The sequence below is a fragment of the Furipterus horrens genome, unplaced genomic scaffold (genome assembly GCF_987537825.1).
Source record: "Furipterus horrens unplaced genomic scaffold, mFurHor1.1.pri manual_scaffold_2, whole genome shotgun sequence".
Taxonomy (NCBI): domain Eukaryota; kingdom Metazoa; phylum Chordata; class Mammalia; order Chiroptera; family Furipteridae; genus Furipterus; species Furipterus horrens.
The window spans coordinates 146,696,818-146,717,511 of NW_028327172.1; the positions used below are offsets into that span (position 1 = coordinate 146,696,818).

Consider the following 20,694-nt stretch of genomic DNA (forward strand, 5'->3'; position numbering starts at 1 on the left):
TGTCATGAACCAAAACATTTCATTTGTTGCATAACCCAGTTTGAGTTGGGTTTCTATCATTTGCAGTCTGACTTATCATCATCATCATCATCATCATCCTCATCATCATCCTCAGCACAGTTTATTAACAAATGGGTATAAAGCTTTGAATTTTTTCACTGCTAAATTCAGTTAGATTCTCCTCAAAACACAACGACATTATTTAATATCAAAGTAATGACATAACACAAGAATTTTAAATGTCATATAAAGTGAGCAGTGGCCACTTTCATGTCATAAAGAGAGAGTTAACTAGACTCATGTAACATTCTAGGCAAGGACTGGGAGATTCGGTTGGGCTGTGAGCATGTGGACATTTAAGTTGCAGTTACCAACAGACCATGATAACACATATACTTAATATTCTACCTTTTACTTGCTTAAAAGATCAAGTTACATCTCATAAACTTATTTTGGCTTATAATATAGATTTGACTCTGAAATAGGGAAATTATCATTTTTCTCATATCACATTAAAAAAGAACAATAAGCATCATTTTTTAAATTGATTGGGAAAAGACTACTAGGACATAGCTACTCATAGTCATCTTATACATGAAAGTTGTGCAATATATCTTATAGATATATTTTATCTATAAAATACCTATTACATTTATGTTTGTATCTATTAAAATACACAAAATCTTTGAGAAAGATTTATAGATTAAAAAAATGAGCTAAATATTCATACATTCTTAGTTCTCAGATATACTCACCTCACTAGCCATTTCAGATGCTCGCTTTGCTCTTTGAATATCAAGAACTTCTGAATTAAGGTCCATTCCTTTCCCTTTTATCTCATTTTCCAAATCTTTTCTATATTCTTTCTATGAGACAAGAATATTACAGCTTAAAATTTCCTGGGAAACTCTTTAACTTGTATGTTGTTTTATTTTCTAGAGACCACAGAAAGAACAAACTCTTTTTAGAAAGGAATGAACCAGACTCCCAAGCATTCATGCTCTTCATTTCCTACAAAAATTTTTTCTTTTAAACATGTTTAGAGTGGCTGCCAATATTATCAATCTTTTCCCTTTTGTCCTTTCTTCTAATATATTTTGATACCTTTTGGTACCACATTTTAAAAAAGATGTCTTCCCTTTAAATGATGAGGACGATCTTAGAAATTATTTATTATTTATATTGATTTATAATTTACATTAATTATTTATATTATTTTAATTATTTGAAGTATTTCTTTAAAAACTGTCTGTAAAATATGAATCACCAAAATAACACAGTTGAAAAAGAGTGAAAAATTACAAAACCAAAGGACTGGTGTACCCAAAGTTTTTAAATAAGTTTCCATTTTATTCAAAAATTCATAAAACCAAAAAATTCCTACAGGTCAATAATATATAGTTTGAATTTCACCTATTTTAATATTATATTTTAAGTAGATCCAAATGATTTTACTAACACATGTATTAATGAGTTTTTTGTACTAATGAATTTCTTCTTTTCTTACTAATTGCATTATAAAAATAATATCTTAATCTAATTTGACTAAATTGTACTTATGACTAACTTGACAGATGAAAGGTGAGACTTCCTTTAATGATTAAAAACCATGTTCCAGTTAATTCTAGGGTTCATTTCATGTTATTTTCTCTTTGTCCACTATAATTGAATTAGCTGGTACTCTGCTTCACTAATAGTCTATAAGAAATTGTAATGACCTGAATGTAATTTTGGAAAGAGCTCTGGCATCAAATGACCTGGAGGAAAGTCAGAGTTCTTTCAATAATTTGGTTATGCGACCTTCAAGAAGTCTTTAGGTAACTGAGGCTTGATTTCTATATGGGCAAAATGAAAAGAAAAATACTGTTCTACCAATGTTAAAGAACAATTGAGGGAATAAAATAAAATGAAGAATAAAATGATAATTTGAAAACTCTAAATGGCAACATAAATATAAAAACTATAATAAAGTAAAACATACAAAGACTATATAAAGCTAAATGTTTACATTTAGAAGAGGAAGTTATAATTTCATTAAGGGACTAACAGTCCTTTTTTAAAATTAGACATCTCTATAACTTAATTGAAAGATTTAAAATCATAGACTTCTGGGCATTTTTTTCTATCCTGATGTATACATGCGGAATTAATAAATTAAGAAAGAAAGATTCACTCAAGAAGGGGAATAAAAGAAAAAGGCAACAGCATTATATTAAAGTCATTTATGGATCTCAAAATAGAGCTCACATTGTCATTTTTGTGTAAATAATTAAAAGATTCCCCTTTTAAAAATTCACATAAATACTGCATATTTTTTAAATGGAAGTCAATAAAAATAAGAGGCTGGCATTTGATTAGCCTTCAATTTCAAAATGCTTCATAGAAACAAAAGTGAGAAAAGGTAAGATAGCAAAAAAACTCTTCCATAAATTATATGCCTCGTTCAGCCTAACATATTTACAACAGTGAATTACATTAAATGTATAAAAGCAGTTCAATGATAAAGGTCAGGTGGCCCTTGGTTTTTAAGGTGATGCACATCTATGCAGGTACTTATATTCATTTATTTCACTGGTTTAAGATGTATCTTTCAGGAATAATTTCTTGAGTTCAAAATTCAGGATGAAATGGAGTTCTTCAATGCTTTTCCTTAATGTAAAGAAATTCTATTTAAACAGAGTTGGAAGAGCTCCACCTTACTTTGTAGGCACAAAAAAAAAAAAAAAAAAGAAAGAAAGAAAACTTTTGAAGAGATGGATGATGAGCATGGTATTTTTAACTGTTAGATTTGAGGACATTAATGCTCAATAAATTTAATACACTAATTGTGAGCCAAATACACCACTACATTTGGGGGAGAAATCCTGATGAGAATAAAATTTTAAAATGGACATGAGTTCCTGTGTTCTATATGCTAAATATATTATTTTCTCCTACTGTACTACGAACCATTTATCCAGACCCTCACACAGGAGAACCTGATTTCTGACATCAAATGTCACAAGAATGCTGCAGGGAAGCTGAAGAAAAAGCTAGTTCTAATATGAAAATTGAAAGCTCTGTTACTAAAGGTCAACATGAGGGAAAGAGAATGGATTAATATGACACTCATTGAATTAGTTGAGAATTGTTAAGAAAATGCTTGCAGGGTTATTTCTTTAGTTTTTAGTTTTCTTTTGCAATATTTAATGGTAAATATCAGGATCATACCTCCTTCAGAAGGTTGGTTATATACTTTACATGTAAAAATTCTGGAGTCTTGTCTAAATCCATCGATGACCTTCCTTTAATCTCTTTCTCAAAATCCTCTCTGTAAACTCTCTGTTAAATAAGACCACATAATTTTTAAACTAACAAAATACTAGTGACTGTTGAAAAGATATGTGAACAAGAGTCCTCAGAACAAAACTGATATTTTTCTTATATAATTCTACCACCTCAGAGTCTTCTTATCACCAGGAAAATAATTCCAACTTCATCATAAATTTTAGAATTCTACCAAACAGCAGCATAATCTTCCAAGTACCAGCTCCATCTGTGAAAGCCTTCTGAGTGAGGCTGCTTGACATCTTATGATCTGTCATTGTTTGACATCAGCCCATTTGGGGAAGAGAACCAACAAAGTTGGCTGTGTGATTGGATCATCTGACTGGTTCACTCAAAGGAGAGTGAATCCATCCACTGCAAGAAAATCTGACAGCGCAGAAGCTCATTCTAATCAAAGCAGTATTAATGTTCATGTCTCCATCACCCTTCACATTGTCTTTATTTTGTGAATTCAGGGAAGACCATTTCTAAAATGTAATGGAGATAGGAAGGGAAGATTTTCCTTTAATGATTTTGGCACTGAGTATATTTCTCTACCATCTATGGAGTTTGATACCAATCAAGTTACACTGTGAGGAACATCTTAGCTTGAAGCTGATAAATTAATTTTTAGGAACAAGTTCTCGATGAGAAACAGAAGACGCTGACAGTGACTGTGGAGAGCCTAAGTCCATATCCCCACCTGCCCGCCTGACACTCAGCAACCCTTTGGCTATGATGCTCTAAACTCTACCATTTGAATTGCGCACTTGCAGATCAATAAAAACCCATGTTTTATGACTATAAGTACAGTCTAAATAACAAAAATATCTATCCATGTGAAATACTTACCAGACAAACAAAAGCCAAGATTTTACCACCTAAATCTTTTATTGAAATTGCATCACCATGATGATAAAAATAAATTCTGCATGAGATTTTTCCAAGTTCATCATGTACTTATTACAGAGATAGGTAATTATATAAAGGAATTTTCCCTACTGCAAAGAAGGATAAGAGAACAGGCTGTCTCCTCACCTACATTTGTGTTACATGTTTAACAAATAATCTAGGTATAGTCAGAGGAAAAGGCACAATGAACATTCTGTAAATACTAAATTAACAAAGCTAATTAAGAAGTTGCAGTGAGAACATTCTGATAAAAGGAACCACAGACAGACCGAAGAACAATAATGAGAAGTTGTTCCCTAGGGTTGAATCTAGGACATTCCCAGGCCCAAAATGACTTCTAAAAAGTGAAATATAAATATGTGTGTATTTATATTATTTCAAATATTTCACTTCAAAAAGCCCTTCTCCTCTAAGAAATTTTTTATTTTACTAAAGCTAAGTCCTTAAGGAAAGTTGATTATGATTAGACCTGGCCAATATATGACTAAGGGGGAAAAAAGCCCTTAGTATGCTTTTTGTTAGGAGAGCTCTATTTGTGAAGCTGAAGACAAAGAGCTCTTCAAAGACAGATTTAGAGATTTCTTCTAACAAGCACACTGATGCATCCTATATCTGGCATTAGAAGAAAGTGAGAGAAGCATAATTACAGGCTGTAACAGAAACATGAGTGGCCTTTCCCGAAGTCATCAATACTTAGCTTCACTCATAGGAAGCTCCCAAAGTAGCTTCTGGTCAAGTTTATCTCTTACAAGTAAATATCTTCTCTTTGTATCTACTTCATTGGACCTGCATTTAAACATATCTTTCATATCAAACTTTGTCTAAGATATATTATTTTTCTAGCATAAAATTTATATGCTAAATTACATAGAATAAATTACATAGTATAAACCTTTATAGTGTAAATTAGGTCCAAAGGTATTTCCTATTGGAAGATTTCTTTCTCCTCAAGCCCTGCTGAGCAGAAACAAATGCTAAGCCTAAAAATCTAATTGCTAATGGCTGCAACTGAAGGGAAACATGTCTTAGTCTCTGCAAAGGACAATTCCTCCCTGGTGACAATACCAGAAATCAGAATAGCAAAATTTGAAAGCCAATGTTGACAAAAGGTGTACACCGGCCCCACTGCAAGTGAATTCCCAAGCATATAATAAATGCATAACTACACTTAAACATTAAAGCTGATTCATATCTGATGTCAGAACAGCCAACCAACAGCAATGAATTGTGACTGAATTTTGTTGTCAGTTCTCAACGTTTAATATTCCTTTGGTTCTGTGGAGCCATAGCCATGGTGAAAGTGCTAGCTATCAGACTTCAAGATCTGCATAAGGAAACACACTGTGTAGCACTTTTTCAGTGCTGAGGGAACCTTTGAAGTACCTGTCATCTGTGTAGTGAAATTTATTCTTGGGGAATTTCTTCTCTTTTCAGAGTCCATCATCAATGGGGAAAAAAAAAATCATCTGAGCAGTTCATGTAAACAGAGACAATTGAGTCTACTCTGCCCATTGATTCTCTGAGAAACAAATACCTATATGTTTTGGGGGTTTTAATTGGCTTAAGAAGACATAAAATATTTTTTAAAATTATTTCCTCTTCTCTTGCTTGAAGAAACAATTAAACAAATTAAGACTATTTGACAAGCCACAGTAATGTCTGATTGCCCTTTCCCTGAGATAAATTATAACACCTCAATAAATAGCACATGTGTTTAAGATTCCTATGAGAGTTTTATCGTCCAGAAGTTATCACTTCTCCTGGTCTTTCTGCTGTTATTGGAGAATAGGAAAGGTCTTGTCCATTGAGCCTTCCTGAAGTGGAGCACTAGGATTGTAACTGGCTGCTCCTACTGCCCATTCTCCCATTATCTCTAACCCTTTGAAGGGACAAACTGGTTGTACTTACAGAATTGAGATGCTGGTGCAGACAAAACCTCCTATGTCTGGCATCTCTTCCCCTCCTCCACCCCCAAACAAACCAGAAACAGAAGAAATTTCATTGGGACAGAGAGCAAAGCCATGTGGGGGAATACGTGGATGTAACTTAGTATTATCATAAGTAAAGAACGAAGTGGTAAAGTGGGAAAAAAGAACAACTTATGAGTTTGCCCACCCAGGTCCTAACACTGGCAATTATTGGATATGTAATTTCAGGTAAAACAATTACTTCAGTGGAATCATTACCAATCTTGGAATGTCTACCTGGCATCATTATCTTAAGAGGAATAAATGAGCTGACATAGATAAAGCACTTAGCATATTACTTAGCACAGATTACTTAGCAATATGGAATAAGTATTAAATAAATGTTAGTTCTATTGTCATTGCCATAAAAAAGGTAAATAAAGCAACTAGCTCTTCTTTTTCTATTCATTTTTTATCTACTCATCGGAGTTTTAACATGGACACACCTGAAAGTGTCAATTTTATAATCACAGAGTGTGGGTGCTGAGAGGGACGTTAAGAGCTCACAGGGCCTAGTATCCATATTTGCCAAATGGGAAAAACTAAGGGCCAGAGAATCCCAAAGACCCAGACAGGCTGCCTGGATCTGGACTGAGGATTCCCTGGGTCTTCCTGTGCGGGGTCCTTGAGACCCACTAAACATTCTCAACCACTTTCCCAATTCCCTTCAAATGATAAAATATCAAATACATGTTGAACAGTTGATAAAAAAATCAAAGGAACTGACCTCACTTTGCATCCTCTGAGCCTCTTTTGAAGCTTGATATGATGGTGTCTCAACAAATTCAAGCATTGATTTCCCCTTATTTTTCTCATATTCTTCTTTGTACTTAACCTTCATTGAAAAAAAGTATAACAAGACATATAAAGCTCACAAGCCCTTATTCCAATAAAGCAAAGTAAAATAAATGTCCCAAATTAATCATCCTGTTTTCTTTTATTTATTTATTTATTTATTTATTTATTTATTTATTTATTTGTATTTTATTCACTGATTTTTCAGAGAGATAGGAGGTAAAGGAGAGAAACATCAATGTGAGAGTGAAACACTAATCAGTTGCATCTTGGATGCTTCCCGTCTGTGCCCAGGCATGTGTCCTGACCCAGGAATAGAACCTGTGACCTTTTGCTTTGAGGGAAGACGCCCACAGGTCAGGGCACCATCCTGTTTTCTAAAAATCACATTATTCTGGCCATTGAGGTTGATCCTTGGTTCCCTATAGTTAATGACATACAAAGAAAGTAAAGAAGTAATATATTTTAGAATTTTTTAAGAAATCAAAACAATTTAGAATTACTAAATAATGTAGCTCTAGGACTTGGATAAAGTATTTAGTAGCTTGGATATATAGATAAATATTATATACATGGGGCTATATATGTATATACACATGGTATACATATATAGAAAGGGAAAGAACGATCCCTGTGATAGCTGCAATGTCTATCAGAAAATTATGAACAAGAAAGAAAACAGTAGTGATTCTCTATCTTTCTGCCAGAGGACAGTGTTCTCTGGGATTGCTGAATTTTTCCACAGATAATAAGTAAAACACAAACAGAGCTTGTATGTAATTTCTTTCAGTTTCACTATGCATTATTTAATAATATCATGAATTATTTATTTCAATTACAACCAATCCTTAAACTATTTTAGTTTATTAAACATCAATATTTTCCATCTACTAATAACAAAAACTAAAACTCTATGTAAGCTGTCAGAGTGGCTGACTTTTTTAGCAATATAAAAACTACAAAATTAAAATCATAGAAAAGTTTTGATCATGATTCATTTCATTCAGAATTGTATTTTCATTTAAATTCTTAGGTTTAATAATTATTAATAAAATTATTTCTTAAGTTGCATAATCATAATAATTTAATGATAATTAAATCCAAAAGAATTTTTTCAATACTTAGAACTTCCTGCTATCAGGAAACAACAAATTTAAAAATTCCTAGTTGTAGACATATTTTTGTTTCAGAGAAGTATGACAGAGTGATCGAAGAAAGTGTTTGAATATAATAATATACTATATTAGGAGAACATTTTGCAGGAAAAATAAAATGAAAATAAGAATGCAAAGAGAAAAGAAAAAATATGTCCATTTCCAGACAAAGGAGAGCCAGCTGTGCATTTTTTAAATAATGAAGGTGGGTAGCAAATCATTATCAAACTAATGTTCCATAGAATACATTTAAAAGAGTGATCCAAAATTTTATTTTATATATATTGGAATGACATATTTTGAAATATTGAAATGCAGAACAAAAAATACATAGATACCAACTTTAAAGTGTGCCAAGAAGGAAAATATTTTTTAATTCATTTTGCGGAGTACATAGAATTTCAGAGTTGCAAGAAACAAGGTAGAATATCCCGGTAAGATAGTTTTCCCATTTTCAAAACACTTACAATTGAACTGAGAAATGATAATAAACTTTGTGCCTGGAAAATTAATACTGTTGCACAAAATGGCAAATCAGTACACTATAATAAAAACTGAAATCATCATGAGATTTGATCAATGTTTAATTAACTCATATACTATAAGTTTTAAATTGTGTGAAGTTACGTTATCTTATAAAATACCTTTACATTGAAACATGGTTCAAGTTTCCCAAACTCAATAAATATCGAGAGAATAGCATCTGAGATTTTCAGAAGCAACATTTACTTTCTCAGAAGCAACATTTACTTTCTCATGGTGCACATGCCTTTCAGTAGCTTCACATTCTCTGTCAGGGACATGGTAGTGAGAGGTCACAGGGTCCAGGCAGGGAGGGCGCATACCTGACTCTGGAGAGTGGCATTGCCTTTGTGGTGCAGGTGTTCTGCAGCGTCGGCATCAAAATGATACATTCCTTTGTTCTCCTCAAAAAGTTTTCTATACTCTCGCTAAAATAGAGAACATGAAAATAAATTCAGAACCAAAGATGTTAATTAGAGCAACTAATACTGAGGGATGCAAAGTGAAAAACACAAGCCAACAAGAGCTACAAAGTTTAAACTGCAAATGGCTGGTCATTTAGATTTCTATCAGTGAGATAAACCAAGAATGCAAGATAGACCAGCTCTAGGTGGTCAATGTGAGTAGCATATGAAACACTCAAAAGAAGCAGAAGACAATTAGTTGTAAACACAATACTGGGGAGTGGCAATGGAAAAGCCAGGCACAGGACTCGAGTGTATGGGCAAGGTGGGCAAAATGTAAGCAATTTGTCCTGCCCTATCCTAGAACACGTATATGTGTAATAATGTCTCTGAGAAGAGAAGAAAAGAAAGGAAGAAAGAAAGAAGAGAGAAAAGCTAGAGGCAGAAAGAAAAAAGGTTGTATATGAGGGCTCAGCCAAGAGGAAGATGGATGGTCATAAAGAAAATGAGAGAGTGAGAAATGTTCCAACTAATGTTCCTAAAAGGAGAGGTCAGGCGGTGTCTGGGCAGAAAACTGAGGAACCTGGGTACGGTTGGTTGAATTTTTAAAGTTAAAAGAATTGGATTAAGACTATTTAGACATAAAAACACAAAGGTGAATTTGGAAGAGACCAGAGTGGATAAGAATGCCAAATTTAGCAATTATAGGTCTTCAAGTAAAATAATCAGCAATAAGACAAAAATTACCTCATAATTTTGATAAATGAATACTGGACACTTAGTTATTTTACCATATTTGGAAAAGACTTTTAGATCTAAACAGTAATTCTCAAGGCTACAGAGAAAAATCTAAAGTTGGTTGCTCATTAGGCAATAAGGATTTCAGTGACAATGGCCATTTTGTGCAGAGTGGAGAGAGAAGTGAGCATCAATTGAAAGGGGGCAGGAAAGATCTGTCATAATGAAACTGATGCTGAGTCTCAGCAGATGCCCAGACATCTGAGAGTGAAATAGGAAGAAAACCCAGTGCCAAGGATGGAAGCAATGCACCTGAGAACTGCTATTCCATGGGGACAAGAGCAATGGTCCCCAGAGGCACTTTTAGGCAATGAGAGCGATATGTGTCCCCCAAAACTCTAACCAGAATAAAGTAAAGAAAAAGGCCCCAGAAAGCTCATGACAATGTTCACATAGTACATTTTGACTGAAGAGAGAAAGTTCTAAACTTCGGCTCCCTTGCTGATTTAAAGAAAAAAAAAAAATCTCAAAGGATAAAACTGTACTTAGAGACTTTATAATTTGATTTGATGTTATTTTATAATATATGTTCATAAAATAATCATGAATTGAACGTAACAAGCTAAAACATATTCTGTACTGAGTTAAAATTCATAACTAATAAAGTCTAGGATATTATGTCTGAAATAATAAATATATCCTAAGAAAAGGTCAGAAACTACTATTTTGAAAAAATAAAATAAGCAAACAAAGAACTTTTATACTTGCTGTTCTTTATATAATAGTCTCTGTTGCCTCCTAGTGGGAGTTACACAGAGTAACATGCTATATATTTTTTTAATTTATGCAAAGCTATAAAGGAAACCATAAGCTACTAAGAGCTCAGTTTTCCCACAGTAAATGTTCCCTCAAAAATTTAATTAGTGAAGCTCACAAGCTCACAAGCACTAATTTCACTCTATACAGTATGTGTTAAAATAAAATATTATATGACTTATACCAAAGACAATTTGAGGTCTTTAAAAACAGCCATCTAGGCTGGTGTGACTCAGTGGACTGAACGCCGGCCTGCAAATCAAAGGGTTGCTGGTTCAGTTCCCAGTCAGAGCACATGCCTGGGTTGCAGGCCAGGTCCCCAATTGGGGGTGCACAAGAGCAACCACATATTGATGTCTGTATCCCTCTCTTTCTCCATCCCTTCCCCTCTCTCTAAAAATAAGTAAAATCTTTAAAAAAATAAAATAATAGTAGTAAAAAATAAAAACATCCATCTATAACAAACTGGCAACTAATTATGACAGAATGTCTTTTTATTAAACATCTCTTGTTCAATCTTTTAATAAAATTAAGTTACCTTTATAAATCTATAAAACTCCAATTCTCTTTAGATTAAAATTTGAAAGAAGGCAGTTCTAATGTACAATAAATTTGAGCCAATATATTATCATACAACTTTAACAAATAGATACCTCAGAGTAACGCATTTTTGAGACTTAAACTTTCTCTCCCATGAAGTAATCACTAAGTCACAATTCCTCTATGGGGCAAAATGTCTATAATCTAGGCAAAAGCACCACCTAAACAAAGGTTTAAATTTTATAAATGGTATATAAAATAAGTGTAATATATAACTTCATTGGGTTTTCTCTGTTGAAAAGATGATAGAAACTATTTAAACTATGATTTTTCACCATTATTATAAAATAAAGGTCAACATTCTTGAAAAGAACTATTGCCTATGAATGGCATGCTTGCTTTCAGCCACCAAATTTTTTAATTACCACCAAGATATTTTTATTGACGTATTTACATGAATCCTCATGTGCTAAGGAAATTTAACCCAAGTATAGATAAGGAATAGTCAAGGGTGAAATGTCAGTGCAAGGATCAAAATTGGACAAAGGCCATATGTGAACAAAGTAGATCGGAGAATAGACACATATTGAATTGAGAAGCCTACCTATGAGTCATGGAGGAACACCTGGAACTGAAACAGAGACACTCAAGAACAGAGGAGTGTGTACAGAGGTGTAGAGACAAGCAGTAGAAGAGCAGGACCGCAGGAGTTAAGTGTCCTGGCTGTGTGTAATTCTGAGCATGACAGCCTTCTTAACTTTCATTCTCTGCTCAACTGACTGGACAGAATGATGGGCTGCTTTTCCTCCAAAGAACAGCAATAAAAAAACAATTAATTAATTAATTAAAACCTGTCTGAGAGAGAATTATTTCCATGCATAGTGCACTGCAAGGAGGATGACAGCAGGGGCGGTAAGGAGAGGAGCATCACATGAACACAAGTTTCAGTACATCCAAGCGGAGAGTAGATGTTTTCAAACCTGACCTGAAGCTGTATCTCATTATTTAATAGTTTGGGAACCAAACTATTATGGGCACACCCCCTGAAGGCACATCCTTTTACTTTCCCACATTACCTGCCCTACACACTTTTCCATCTGATTTGTTCCTGACCCGAAGCAGGTATTCAATAAATTTGGAGAATTTGAGTGAGTGGTTATTAAAATGGGCATAGAAATAGCCTGAGGTCAAATTCGAGTTTATTATCACCACGGGGCTGAGACACAGGAAATGGAGGGACAAGTGAGCCAGAACATCAATTATGAGCGTCAATGATGTCACTGTTTGAAACAGCATCCGGAAGATGAGTTCTTATGGAATGACCCACTGGGCAGTGTATTCAAACATTTTCATCAGGACATAAAGAAATCACCCTCCCTCCTAGTAGCATTGAAAACAGGGGAACCTTCACAAGACCAGAAATATAGTGTCAATGTAGATACCTTTAGAACTTATTTTCAGAGAAAATAGAAATTAAGCTAACAGAATTTTTTATGTCACAGAGGCCTATTAAATACCAGACACTCTACTCTGGCCTGAGTAAAATAAAAGACCTCTGACTCAAGAGTCTGAACTTAGTAATAAAGCTTGAACCAAATACAGAAGAAAAGAAAAGAAGAGAGGCAAAATGAACACTTCCCCAAACACCCAAACACTTTGAAGTGTAGTTGTTTAACAAGAAAGTTTGCATTCAAAAGCTATTGAAGAGCTGGCAAAAAAAAAAAAAAAAAAAAAAAAAACTTTTGTAAAGCAAGAGCTTTGGTGGGATGTAAGCGAGCAGTCCACTAGTTTTCCACGAGTTAGTTATGCAGCGAGGATTGTCACCCAGGCACGCCTAAAGGAAGCAGATGCGCCCAACAGCACTGCAGGCAGAATGGCTGCAGGGAGCCACAGGACAACTACCGCTGCCACCGAACAGCCCACTTACTCCGCTGAGCATTTTGCTGACTTTCAAAGCATGGTCTAAAAACAAGGTTGGGAGATCTGAAACTGGATCATGCATATTTTGGATGTCTTTCTTGTACTTCACCTAAGAAAATAACAGGGAACAAAATACTATCTAGGAGGAGAAAATATTATGCTTTGGCAGTATTGCCAATTATTAATTTTAACACACCATAAAGTACTAGTTAGTGGTAAACGGACAGATCAGTTTGCAAGTAGCCACTAGATGGTGCTCATTTACTACTGAATGCATTTTCAAAAGTTATTTCTAGGGACTTGAAAATATTTTGATAATTACTTTTTTGTTTACATATTTGAAAAGAGCGATGTTAGCAGAATTAAGTAATTTTAAAAGAAATTCTGCTTTCAAAACATAAAGGGAAATTACTACTGTATTTTAATTGTGCTTTGTGGCAACTTGGAAGCTTTTGGTATTTTTCATGCTATTGCCCTATAGACCTTTTTTTACCAACTGCTTTGGAAATATAATAGTATCAGTAATCATAATTATAAAATATTGATAATAGAAAATATATTGAGCATGTAATGTGCGTCAAACACTTTTCTAAATACTCATAATAACCTCTAGCAGGTAAGTACAATACTTGAAGTAGCTCCCATTTTACAGATGAGGAAAATGACACACAGAAAGATGAAGACACAATATTAAGAGAGAGAGCAGGGTTCAAATCCGGGCAATCTGATTCTGAACCTTGTGATTTCAGCACTATGCTTTAGGTTCCTTTACATATACTCCAAATCTATTTGCTTTATGTTTTAACCCATGCAAAAGAAAAAGAAAAAAAGAAAAGAAAATCATTCTGATACTCCTAGTGATCCTAAATGACAGAAACACTCATTTCAATTTCTGGTGACAAACAAAAGTTGGTTAATGAACACAAATATCAATACCTTCCAAAAATTAAAAGGAAGAGGTAAGTCCCAGGATGTGACAGAAGTTGAAATATTTAAGTGAATTAACAAAGCAACAGTTCAATAATAATTAATCTTAGTACTTGAATAGGTTAGGTACTCTCTACATCCTGCAACAATAGCAAAATGATCAGTTTTATCCATGTTTGTTTTTATATTCTGCCTAATTCTAGTAAAAATTTAAGGCATCTATTCTTGTAAATTGAAACCTGGCTATTTTTAAACACATGAAATAAAAACAAATCTTGTGAAGACGTATCATATCATTTACATAATGGATAAGAAAGAAATTCTAAGTTATTACAGGTACCATTTCTGAAAATTTCTATATGATAAACTATCATGTACCAGGCAGCACTTTACAATAAGCTTCATTTCACAGATATTATTATATGAGTTAACTATTGTCCTAATCACAAATTTATGAGACTACACAATACTTTTCTTCAAAATTGTAATCTATTTGTACTCACAACCAGATATAATAGTTTCATTAGCAATATTATTATTATTTATCAACTAATTAGTAATCATTAACAGTAAATTACAATAACATTTTTCTCAAGAAAAGAGCTTCAGGAAAATATACTTCAGTGTTTTCAAGTAAAATTGCTTGAAAATTACATGATTTTGTTCATTTCAACACAGCCAACTCTTAGGAAACAAGAAACAAAAGACATTGAAAATAATTTTCTATGAATTACAAGTCATGAGGCACAAAATAACTTACATTACTTGCCAATTCAGTGGCAAGCTGACTTTGTTTAAAAGAAACGCTTTCAAGGGGATTGTAATGATGTTTCTTATCCTTCATTTCATTATCAAATTTTTCTTTGTATTTAATCTGTCATAAAAAAAAGAATAAGTTTAGTGCCACATTTATCTTTAAGCTTTTGAAACAACACATTTGGATTTGTAATTAGATCAGATAAAAGTTACCTTAAAAACAAATGATAGCAAAGTTTAAAATTCCTGCTATTTTTCACCCATATAAAGTTTAATTAGGCATACTTTTTTAATTAAAAAAACAACCTCTACTTGAACATTGATCATAAATGCAATTAGGCATGAACTCAAATCCTATTAACAAGAATTATGCACTAAAATCTCAGGATTTTTAAATGTCACTTTCCTTTTCTGCATTCCTATAATCTATGATTAATTAGAAATTTAGTCTATAAATGAATTATTTTCCACATTTAGAAAAGAGATCCTAAGCTGCAGAATTTGAATATGAATTTTCCTAAGGGAATTATTCCAAGTGCAAGACATGCTTTGTACCATGGTTTTTCTCATCGTTTCCCATTCGTTCAAAAATTCATACTTAGGGACTATTATTTTCTGAAGTATAATGGGTCTAATTAATGTCATCTTTTGTTCCTCTGCTATAACTCCACAGTTGTAGTCAGCAGAAAAACTATTTCTAATGTTGATTCTAAATTATTTTTCTCCCTTTTTTATAAGCAATCTTAAGGCAACCAAATAAAAGATTATCAGGTTATCCTATAGAACTGTACTTTTCTCCATATAGAGAGAAATATGTGAATGTACACTATGATAACTAACTGGAATACAAAGTTCTTTACCAAAAACAAATAAACAAACAAACAAATAAATAAACTATCTACTTGAACCTCACATCCCCTTTGAGTCCTGTAGCCAGGAAAGGATACACAAACTTCAAAAGCAAAAGTGGGATGCTTTGTTCTCTTATAACATTCTTCACAACATTATAATTCTTATAATATTTTGTTTTCTTATAACACTCTCATAATGCACCTTTATTCATACATATTAAAGTTGTGCCTTAAAGGAGTTTTTATGAAAAAGCAATTTGTGGGTGGCTATTTATTTATTTATTTTCTTTCTCTTCTTGTTTTTGGGGCGTGGGGGTGGCTATCTAATTGAGTGTGTATTGGGTGATGGTCTCCCTCAGGGACATGTGTCTGGAAACTACAAGAGAGAGCTAGTGAGAATTTTGGTGGGAAAACATTTGGACAATATTTCAAGATGGTTTATAGGAAATACTTTCTCTCATGGTTCCATCTACTAATAATAACTTTCTGATACTCACTTTGCCTTATAAATTAAAGCAAAACCTCATTTATTCTAATTATTTGATAATGTCTCTCAAAAACAAGAAAAATTCTGATAAAAAATTATTTTATGTCTTGAAATCAGAGACAGTATCACCAATGGAATAAATTTAGAGCTCGTTCAGAATTTTCCACAGTAGCTGGCACCAAAGCAGAGGTTTTCCCTACCTGGCCCTTCCCTGAACACACAATTTCACCCACTGCCTTTGCACATTCTACACTCCTCTGCTAGGAAACTTGACAAGATATTTTAACTGGTGGTTTTGTTTCTCTCTAGCTTTTTAGTGCCTACAGGCTATTCACTGGACAATGATGGTGGCTTCTCTTAACCAACTTCTGCTTGAATGGAACTCCTGACTCAGCCAGACTCACCAACACACTCCACTTACTGAGTAAAACATTCTGACTGATGGCCAAGGTGCCTTGGACACTCTCAGCTGGTAGCTATTGAACTAATCGACTGATCCTGCTATGTAATATGGGCTTGCATCTAGCTTTCTTTCAGTTATTCACATTCTCCAACCCCAGGCACCATGAGTTATGTATTAGCTAAATGGCAATATAGGTTATATAACTTTTGTGCTCAGAGAGCCCAGCGTACTGTCTTCGTGCACCTTATATAGTCCCAGCATGATCACGCTAGCAGAGGCAACACAGAGGGCAGCGTTACTTGGAAATTAACTTGACAGTCTTATTTGTCATCAAACCTGGCACTTGCTCTTCCTGAGTAAAGGAGTATTTCTGAAAAGCAATAATCAATTCAGTTTGTAATGATTCTTTCCTTCCTCTACTGATTAAACATTGAGCCCGTGTTGAGTTCCTACTCCAAAGCTGGGAACAGCGATGTGACCCAGACAGACTCCCGTCAAGACTAGAGTCAGTAATCTCTTTCAAAAGCAAATCTAATTCAATCACACACTTACAAATGGTTTAGAAGTGAGCGCCAGCATTTCTGCTCCCGTTGGGTATGTTGTAAGCTGGCTAAGAGTCAACTGAGTCTGTCCCTAATCCTGTTTATGCTAGTTGTACTTATTATAATTACATAATTTAATTTAATATCATGAACACTGGCAAATTCACTGTAAAAAGAGTATTATTTCTATGAAAACTATGTTATTTCTTTCAAAGACTTCATGAAGGCAATTCCCTACAAAGAAATTGTTGTCAAATTAAGAGTAGTCAAGACAACCAGAAAAGCTGGAAGAGGAATACAAATAATCTACACAGTTCTAGAAGTCAGATGAATTAGCAATGTATCTTTAACAAAATGTCTTTCAAAATGCAAATCATTGACAATGCAATGGGAGTATGGTTAGCAAGAAAAACAACACAAAACTCCAAACCGAAGATTCGGTTGCCAGGAAAAAAAGACTTGTCACTACATCAAAAAGTTGGTGAATAAACGGACACATATGCTTTCTGTGTTAAAATAAAATGTTAAAATAGTCTTGTAACAGATATTAATGAGAACTTTACATTTGAAGATATCTACCACTGTTATGCATTATGCTACACACCTTAAAATTTGAATTAAAAATGCTGTCTAACCTTTCCAGGTTATTTCTGTAGTGTGAGACTAATTACTTAAAGTATATCTGTCATTTATGTCCTCATAATGAATATAATAATGAGCAAAGTATTGTGAAATTTATCTTACTCTAACCTTCATCACTCTGTGTAATTTGATTCAAAAGTGTATAAGAAAAATGCAAAAATTTCCTTCATTAATTAACCACAAATAAAATAACTGCATTACATTAAAAAATAACTTTACCAGACACTGATACCCAACTATTTCTTACCTTCTTCTATAAAGTTTGCACATAAGTAAGCCAAATGATTAAATGGTTCCTATCCCTCACCTTCTGGCTGGTTCACTCACAAATGATACATGTACACCTAACATTCCTATTTGCAGCCCACAGTTCACACATCTGAGTGTCTACCTCTTCACGCACACTGGCATCTCCCAAGGGATCGAGGCAATGCTTCCCTTTGATTATAACTGGTGACTTGGACATGGAACAAAAGATCTCCAGTTTTAAGACCATCTGAGACAGAAAGAGGTGTTGGGTGACTGCTGTGGTTTTGAGACACATGTTTCTTCTTCTACCCAAATCAATTGTTTCAGAAACAAATAAAAGTTACACCTGTGACTGATTTATTTAATTGATGAATATCATATCTAATGGTCCTGATGCCTACCAACTTTTTTTTAAAGCATAGGACCGTTTAATTTAGTAGTCAACTCCTAAGTTTTATAAAAAGTTTTAACAGACCGAGCAGGACTTTCAGAGGCCCACACTTGGAGAAAACACTGGAACTGTTAAACTACAATGACATAATTTTAAATTAATTCCTCAGTACTGTATCTGGACAAGGCAGTGTTTCAACACTCCGAACGCGGACTCCTACTCCCAGGAGTTCAAAGCTTTCTCCACAAGAGGAGCCAGGCTTCATGACAACATCTATGGCTCAGGTTCACAGCCAGATAAGGCAGAAAAAGCAGACTCTGAACAAAAGCTTTTCATCATGGCTATAGAAACAAATTTTTGAAAAGAAATGGAAATTTTGACAACTACACTTTAATTATCAATGAAAACTAAAAGTAAACAAATAGCACAATGCCACATATCTATAGGCATAAATTCCTTCCAATTCTGGATAAAACTGAACTAAATTCTGTCACGCAAGAGAGTAAGAGTTTTATGTAAAACTAACTATAAGATCAGTAATATGTTTAAGCCTGAATCTTAGACAAAATATTATCTCTGTTCTCATTTTCATAACAAAATAATATCTTACTGACTTTGCACCAAATTTGGATAATATAGAGAAATTTGTTGAATTAGTTTATATATATTTATTGAACACCTAGTCTGTGCCACAGAGCGCACTGTGTGGTAAATGAAGTAGATATTTAAAACACACATATACATATGCAAGAATATTAAAAATTGGCTTAATAACAATAAAGAAAAAGAAAAGGAGAGTTATGCGTTTAAATTGGCAAATCAAGGACATGATATTTAAGCCAATACTTGAGTATAAGAATGTTGATGGACAGAGTACTTGCCAGGAAGGGAGAGTAACACATTCTCCAAATGAATTAATACCCTTACAATTTAAAAAGAGTGTTTATTGTTAAATTTTAACAGCAATCTAGAAAGTAATTTTTAGGTTTAAAACACATTCTTATTGATAAATCAAATGAAATTTTATAACAAATACCAATTATTATAATAGCAAAAGTTTTTCTTGATATTATGAAAAGAATCCCATTCATCATCATATAGACAAATTCCAAGAAATAAATTAAGATGATATATGAATATATTAACAAGTTAACCACTCTTACAAGAATTTTTTAAGATGATGACTTTAACATTTACTACACTTACATTTGAGATATACCAATCTCTTTATCTTAGCACATGAAATTTACTTCATTTTTTACTGATTTTATTTTAATTATCTGACCATAATTTTATGTCCCTCCTAAGTTTTAAAAAAGGCAACTTTATAACTACAGGAGTGAAACTCTTGTACAAGTTAACATAGGAAAGATTTGGTATGCATTTCCATAGCCTTTTCTGGGTCCAATTCCACAGACCTCAATTTATAGGTAAAATGGGAGAATTCTGCCCACTGGTTTTCTCATCCTTTATCAGACAGGTCTTATCATTCCTGCCATGAGCTCTGCTCATCATCACCTTCTTGCTCACAGGCCTTCAGGTGCTGTCTTGGTCTTTTCTTCCTGCGTCTTGCTCCCACTCTTCCTGTTTTCCTAAATCATTTCCCTTCTATGTATGTATTTGCCTGTGAAAACGCATTTCTTACCTGAAAATAGAGGCTACTTGAGAGACAACAGTTAAAATGGTGAGAAGTGGTACTGGGGACTCCTTTTCTGAATTCAACTCTAAAAAGCTCCCCATTATTACATTCCAAAATCACTTTCTTTTTTAGAACACATTATTACTATTCCAACCTGTAAGTATGGCCTATAGTCCAAATGAATAAAACACTGCCCTTCATCATCACAAAGCATTGCAACTCCTCCCAAATTCCCAAGTGTATTTAGGACCTGCATTTCCTTGCTTAGTCATCTGCCTCTGGTGTCGGAACTCTCGCCTCTGTCATGCACATTTCCACACTTTATTTGGGGTCTTCCTGTGAGCACAGCTTTCTAAGTCCATCTTAGCTCAAATCTCCTACACAAACCGCTCTACTTACACCACCCCCACTGATTCCTTTCCACACTCACACGATGAGATGGGTGTAAACACTCTGTTACTACTTTATTGCATTTCCATTTCTACAGATAAATATAAGCATCTTTTCCAATGCTTATTGTCTATTTATATTTGCTCTTTTGTGAACTGCCTATTCACCTCCTTTGCTCATTTCTCTATCAGGCTGTTAGTCTTCTTCTTTTTAATATGAAAGAACTTTTGTATATTCTTGGTATTAAAATGTCTTCCTATGCATTAAATATATTTTTCCAAATATCTGAAGACCACTCCTCTTCTTTTTATCTATAAAAAGCTATTCTCAAACACTTTCTTCT

The 20,694-nt window shown here is 33.7% G+C and overlaps 1 protein-coding gene across 6 annotated transcripts in view; it reads right to left on the reverse strand.

Annotated features, from left to right (window-relative positions):
• Nucleotides 1-20,694, reverse strand: part of NEBL (nebulette) — a 354,758-nt gene that overhangs the window by 55,336 nt on the left and 278,728 nt on the right. For 4 of the 6 annotated variants that reach the window (XM_090266578.1, XM_090266577.1, XM_090266579.1 and 1 more), the window contains 6 exons: nt 14,762-14,875; nt 13,082-13,183; nt 8,980-9,084; nt 6,913-7,020; nt 3,211-3,321; nt 756-866 (listed from right to left, as the gene is read on the reverse strand). The exons of the other annotated variants lie outside the window; for them this stretch is intronic. In XM_090266578.1, coding sequence (XP_090122704.1) covers nt 756-866; nt 3,211-3,321; nt 6,913-7,020; nt 8,980-9,084; nt 13,082-13,183; nt 14,762-14,875 — 651 coding nt within the window. The remainder of the gene's footprint in view (nt 1-755; nt 867-3,210; nt 3,322-6,912; nt 7,021-8,979; nt 9,085-13,081; nt 13,184-14,761; nt 14,876-20,694) is intronic. 6 annotated transcript variants of the gene reach the window in all.